This window comes from Microplitis demolitor, chromosome 4, assembly GCF_026212275.2.
Source record: "Microplitis demolitor isolate Queensland-Clemson2020A chromosome 4, iyMicDemo2.1a, whole genome shotgun sequence".
Taxonomy (NCBI): Eukaryota; Metazoa; Arthropoda; class Insecta; order Hymenoptera; family Braconidae; genus Microplitis; species Microplitis demolitor.
In genome coordinates this window covers 23,337,152-23,344,233 of record NC_068548.1, presented here as the reverse complement: position 1 = coordinate 23,344,233, position 7,082 = coordinate 23,337,152, and the positions used below count along the sequence as shown (strand labels likewise).

Genomic DNA, 7,082 nt, shown 5'->3' with positions numbered 1-7,082 from the left:
TTTTAAATTCGCTGGCTTTTAATTCGATGAGACATTGGCGGAATTTTTGAATTTGAAACTTCCTAATTATTAGCGGCTTTTTTTTAACCTCGATCTAAATTTTTGAACCTACACAATAGTCAAAATATAGAGTAGAAGTACCATTTATGGCCACTACTTCATTATTGGGCCTGAAATGCTTTATTTTGACCAAAACGGAGTTTATTTTAGCATTTGAACTCCGAATCGAAGTATATTTTGATGAAAATTAAATCTACATCACTCCGAAATCACTCTAGTCTCGTAATCGGAGTCAAGAACTCTGCACCTCCAAGTCATGGAGTCAATTCCAATTTAAAAAAAAATTTATCTACACTCCGAATTTACTAAATTTTGACAGAGTAGTATTTTAAATTAAAATCCATCAAATTGATTCCCAAATATTATGCAGCACTACAGCAAAAATTTATTTAAAAATAAGTAAATAATAAAAACGTTGTACGTCTAAATAATGCAAACAATAAAAAATAATTTAAATTTGATATTTATTTAATGTACTATGAGTTTAATTTATCATGTAATACTGTTACCCATCAAATTGTACCGTGATATTAACCAACGTCATGCGAACAGTATAAATATATATAAAATGTGATAGTACGTCAAGTTAACTTGTTTAACGTTTTAACCATGATATGGTTTAATTCGATAGCCATCAATAAATTTATATACATTTATCATTTATAAAATTGTCCCAAAATTAGACAGCAAAATTAAAAAAAGGGAGAGGGGGGCTAAATACGGGACTCAACTACTTCAATTGTTTTTTGTAAAATTTAGCGGGTACCCCATTTTACCCCCTTATCACTCCAATTTACGACCGCTGAGTAAATTATAAATATTGAATTTTAATTAACGAAAAAAATTTTTATTTTTGAATAAAGTCCGCCAACATCTCGGGATCCAGATGATTGAATATTAAAAATTGTCTTAATTAAAATTTTATTGAGCTTTTTTTTGTTTTATTCGGAAACTGAACGTGGGCAAGAGTTTGATAATTGATAAAAGAATTAAATAAAAATAAAAAATTTATGAGGTCAAGCATGATATAAATTAAAATAAGTCTTGTGTTTGTGACATTTTTTAGATCATTGATTTCACATTAACTTTATGTATACGTAATATTTATCATTATTTATATCCCTTTGTGTGGAATATTACGAAATAATAATAACAATGACAATGGAGAACATGTATGTACATATATATGTATTATGTTTATTCATACACGTGAATGTACAATATTCAAAAAAAAAAAAAAAAAAAAAAAAAAAAAAATAATAGTGAAAATAGAGAGAATGAGCTAGAGTAGGCTAAACGAAAGGGCGCAAGTATCACGCAAAGTTATGGGCGCAAACGACCGCAATATTAGATTAATGGCCGACTCATATTTATATTACATTATATTATATACTTTTAAAGATAACTGTCATATATTATTTTAAACTGAAAATTTAAAAAATCAAAAGGGCTTAGAAAAGTTACGAAACTTTTATTTATTTTTAGTGTTGATTTTTTTTTCGGGAAAATTCAAATTTTCTGCTTTTTAAAAATTATTATAAATTTTAGTGCTATAAATTAATTTTAAATGAGTTTTAATTAATGAAGTGAATTAATCATTTCAAATAATTAAATTTTAACTCTAAAAATATAAACTATTTTTTTCTCAGCTTAAATTTGCGAATAAAATTATGAGAATATAATTTCAGATTTTAAAACAAAAATTTTTGTATTTGTTATTTTCTAAGTGTTTATTCTACCCAGAGTAGTCAGAAAATAAATTTCTGTTGATGGAATACTAATGATAAAGAAATATAATCTCTATAAATAGTTACCAATCTCGTGAAATAAAAGCTGACAATTAAATCTTTAGAGCAAAATGATAACAAGATAACGATCTTTAAAATCAACTAAAATAACACATCATAACTATTCCTCATTAATTTATGCAAAAAAAAAAAAGTTTAAAGTAAATCCCTATCCTGCAGCGATACGTCTCAGTACACATGAATATACATATTCCATAGCTCAAGGATCATCTCCACCTCATTCTGGTTCCCGTGCACCAGGATACCCTTACCGAGGAATCGCGATAAGACAGTGGCGTCGGTCGTCGGTTGACAAAGGGCCCTAGAAACGCCCGCCGATATCCGTGCAACTGCAAAACTCGTCAGGGCGTGCATACATTAATTTTTCACCCCCTTTAAATATCGCGTCTTCCGACCCACCCACTCCTTCTCGATCTTCCACTCTTTATGTCTTCCAGAGCAGACCCGGAGCCCGTTTCTCCTCGCGATACCAGCAACCAAATTCTATCATTATCTCTTTCCCTCACACTCTGTGTTACATAAATATATATCTCTTACATCCATGGAGGTTTTAGCTTCCCATCTTCCACTCGACGTTATATTCCACGGACGTCCTCACTCTACTTTACCATTCATCGCCTCAGGATCTCGTTTATTACCATGTTATAGGTATACACTAACCTTCGCTACTCTTCTCATATTTAAATATCTTAGATAATAAATATTATATTTATTATTATAATAATAATAATAACAATAAGCTTCATCAATTTAAACAAACTATTCACCCGACCTGTCCTAAAAATTTGAATATTCATAATTCCCGCGCTTTTTATTTTTCAATAATTTTACTATTTTTATTAAGATTTTTTTATAAATAGACAGCTGGCCTGTCTTACAAACTTAAATATTCGAATTTCCCGCGCTTTTTTTTTTTTTTTTTTTTTTTTTTGTAATTTTACTCTTATCTATTAATTTTTTTCTATTAATGAACAAAAAAATCCATAAACTATTCAGCTGACCTGCCCTACAAATTTAAATATTCAAAATTCCCGCGCTTTTTATTTTCCAATAGATTTGCTATTATTTAATAAATTTTTTTTCATTAATCGACAAAAAAAAATGATCAAGTTTGGAAGGTGAACGAAACATGGGGTATGGGGCTAGAGACCGGTATATTGAGGCGTACATATTGAATTATTTAAATTACGAGATCAACCTCCTACTTGGACTTGTTTATTAACCATATGCATATGCTTATGCTGATACGATAGGCCCAGAAGCTTCAGCGACAGGAAAATATTATATAGATATTTTTAAATACTTTTTTTTTATATTTTTTATCATAATTATTATTATCGTAATAAATATATATACTCACGATATCACTGATCTTATATTCAGTCTTGAATAAATAAATTTTAATATTTTAAATCACAACTTATTTTTAAGAACAAGTTTTTTAAACTGACACTAAAAAATTGTTAAAGGTACACAGAATGTATTTGAGATTAACGATGATGAATTAAATGAATTATTAAAAATTAAGTTCAAATAATTAAATTATAATTATTATTATTACTCTGGATAATTGATAATCGTATAAATAAATAAATTTATCAGAAAAAAATACAAAGCAAGCACTCGCGGAGTCGAGAGAGATGCAACTGGCGCCATCTTGGAAATCCATTGCTCACCTGATTGAGACTCAGCCAATAAACGCGTCGCGCATGCGCAGTAGATTTGAATGAAGAGTGTCGTGGCGCGAAAATTCAAACTAGTCCACTACAAATGATTTAAATACAAAGTACGATATATACTATCGTCGCTGATATTTAAAATGGAAAATAAAATATAAATATGTGTTTTGAAAAAATACATTAAGAAATTTTTATGTCGTTAAATAAATTAACCAATAAATCTACCAATGACTGAAAATTTCAAAATAAAAATGAATAAGTGAATGTAATTATATTTTTATGAATATTAAATAATCTTTAGTAATTACTAATAAAAATAGAAATAAAATATAGAAATAAACATCTCTGCCAATTATCGAATCATATTTAAATAATTAGTATGTTCATATTTCCATCGAAATTCAAAATTTTTCACAAGTTTATTTTACTTTACCATTAAAATGATTATAAAATAAATGATAGTTATAGTTTATATGAATATATGTACTTCCATTACTATAGATTTATATTCACAAAAATTTTCGTAAACCGATGTAAATTTACGGAGATCTTTATAGGACTGAACGATTGATTACTGGAGCTAGAAAAGTCGCTAATTGTACAGTGAACGGTTTAGCTAAGTTCAAAAAGTAAGTTCCATTCATAAATAATTATTAGATTTCTTCATTGAAATATTTATATTTTGAAGAACGTATGAATATGAACGTATAAATAAATGTAGGAAATAATTTCAAAAGAAAATATTTATATAATATTTATTATTCATTAATGACATTTTAATGTCTAGTGGCACCTTATTATATATAAGATTTTTTTATCGTCGCTAGGTAGAGGCGTTAGTTTTAACGCCAGCATCATCAAATCAATGCTTAAGCTGATCAGTCATTGTCATTAAGCTCAGGTACCAAAATGTCGGCAACAATGAACTTAAACCAATATTCATAAAATATTTAAGGGTACTCTCAAAGCAATTTGGAGAAATTTTGCAATTTTGAAATTACTAATTGTGTAGTATACAAATTGAACCTTTATCGAATGCCAGTTGACTGGCCACAAAAATACATTAAGTTTGATTACTTCATTAATAGGAGTAATGTTTGAGAAGAATAGAATATACATCAATTTTGTACATAGATGTGGAATATAAAAGTTTTGACATATGTTTCTTACCAGGGACATCGTATGTGGCTGGACGCCATCTCGTGGAAAATGTCGAACTACTCCTGTCACTGCTGTCCGACACCTTCGATATTCCCCTTCTTCATATACATTTTCTCTCTCTACATATGTATATATGTATATATATAAAACACTCAAGTCTTATTCTTCTATATCTTCGGTCGGGAAGTAAGAAAGTCAATCTGTATCATCGAGATCTGTGTTCTAGACATCTATCTATAAATTCACTCAGTGCCGCCAGTCGCCAGCGGTTTAAAAAAGTAATACAAAGACGACTGTTTATTTACGTTACGTTCATTTACTTTGTACATAAAATTTCTGTATACTATTGTTTTAATAATTCAATATTGTAAATAAATAACTAAATAATTAATTCAAAATTTAAAAATGTTTCCTACGAGTACTCAAAAAAAATACTGGATTTTTGCGGATGAAAGTGACCTTACAAATTTACGAAAGAACACAAACGCGGCATTTATTGACAAGTACGGTGCCAATATGTCAGTAAGTATTTAAACTACTCGCCTTACTTTTAATTAATAATTGTAATTAGTATTTTTTTATTTAATTTAAATTTATAATTCATCTTCCAAATACTTTCAAATTATTTAAATATTTTTTTATTTTAAATGAGAGGTTATGTTCCTACTGGTACGCATGTGAATGTGTCAGACATCAGACGAATTTAAAATTATAAATAAGTATTTTGTTATAATTTAAAATTTCTGTTATTTTTTTTTTTTAATGATCCTGAAGTTAGTAGACAGTTAAAAAATTTTGAATTTTTATTTCAACAGTTTAATTTTAAAAAAATGAAAAAATAAAAATATGCACATGTAGAGAATTTAAAAAACTGTAGGTGCAATTTTTTGAAATATTTTTTTTTTCATAATTTATCGTTTAAAAAAAAATTCAAAAATTTTTAGACGTCTGCTAACTTCAGTATAATTTTTTTGAAATGTCTAATTACTGATAATTAATTTAACTAATTAATTTATAGACAGAAGACCGAGATCTGTATTTTTTATCAGACACCGAAGAGAGAATGTTGCTGCGTTTTTACGAGCTGCAATTACGTGATTTTTGCAAGAGATTTTCTCCACCAATGCCTCGCGCTACCATAGCAACTGCGCTGCATTATTTCAAGAGATTTTATCTGAGAAACAGCGTCATGGACTATCATCCCAAGGAAATACTCGTCACCTGCGTTTATTTATCAACGAAAGTCGAGGAATTCAATGTATCGATATCTCAATTCGTCGCTAATTTGAAAGGGGACAGAGAAAAGGCATCAGATATTGTACTGAACAACGAATTGCTGCTGATGCAGCAGCTAAATTATCATCTGACTGTTCACAATCCATTTAGACCCGTCGAAGGTTTGATGATTGACATAAAAGTGAGTTTTTTAAATCCTATATCTGGGTAAAATTTCAACTGCCTTGTTTTTATGCTTTAACTATTTATTTTTTTAGACGCGTTACAGTTCCCTGGAAAATCCGGAGAGATTGAGGCCCCACATTGATGATTTTTTGGAAAAAGTATTTCTGACAGACAGTGTGCTGCTCTATGCCCCGAGTCAGATAGCTCTGGCCGCGGTCTTGCATGCGGCATCAAAAATTTCCGCAAATTTGGATAATTATGTTACGGATTTTTTGTTTTCACGAGAACATTTGGCGGGAATTATTGAAGCTGTCCGAAGTAAGTTCTTATATTTCGTTATTTTAATTAAATATTTAATTAATTATAATATAATACATTTATATTCAACCTCAATCAGTTCATTGAAAAAAAAAAAAATAAAATGTCAAAATAATTTCCCATAATTTGAAAATCAGTTGATAAAAAATTAACGAATAATTATTTTTTTATTTATCAGAAATAAGATCAATGGCTAAAAGTATCGATATACCGAACAAAGAAATAGTTAAGGCATTAGAAAAAAAATTAGAAAAATGCCGTAACCAAGAAAATAATCCAGATAGTGAAATGTGAGTATTTTTATTTTTAATTAGAAAAACAAAAAAATACTTAATTACAACAATTATTAAAATCAATAATTTTTTTTTTTAGTTACAAAAAAAGAATGCAGGAAATGCTAGACGAAGAAGATCTACATGATGATGATCGATACGCAAAAATAGTTAAAGATCAAGCTGCCAGTGATGACAAAGTGCTGGGAGTCGAAAGGATTCACTCGCCATAGTGAACTTTTGTCCGGTCGCCATTAAATTAATTAATTAATTAATTTTTTACGTTCATCGCAAAGGTTCCATTTATATATTTATATTTTAATAATTATTAATAATTTAACGCATATATATATAGAGGAAAGTAGGGAGGGAGTTAAGAAAAT

The 7,082-nt window shown here is 28.6% G+C and overlaps 1 protein-coding gene across 1 annotated transcript; it reads left to right on the top strand.

Annotated features, from left to right (window-relative positions):
- The first annotated feature begins 4,967 nt into the window (after positions 1-4,967).
- On the top strand, positions 4,968-7,077 carry LOC103576357 (cyclin-H). Its single transcript, XM_008556535.2, has 5 exons — positions 4,968-5,230; positions 5,727-6,125; positions 6,202-6,427; positions 6,606-6,717; positions 6,800-7,077. The coding sequence occupies exons 1-5, from the start codon at positions 5,114-5,116 to the stop codon at positions 6,930-6,932; spliced, it is 987 nt and encodes a 328-aa protein (XP_008554757.1). The 5' UTR covers positions 4,968-5,113; the 3' UTR covers positions 6,933-7,077.
- The last annotated feature ends 5 nt before the right edge of the window (positions 7,078-7,082 follow it).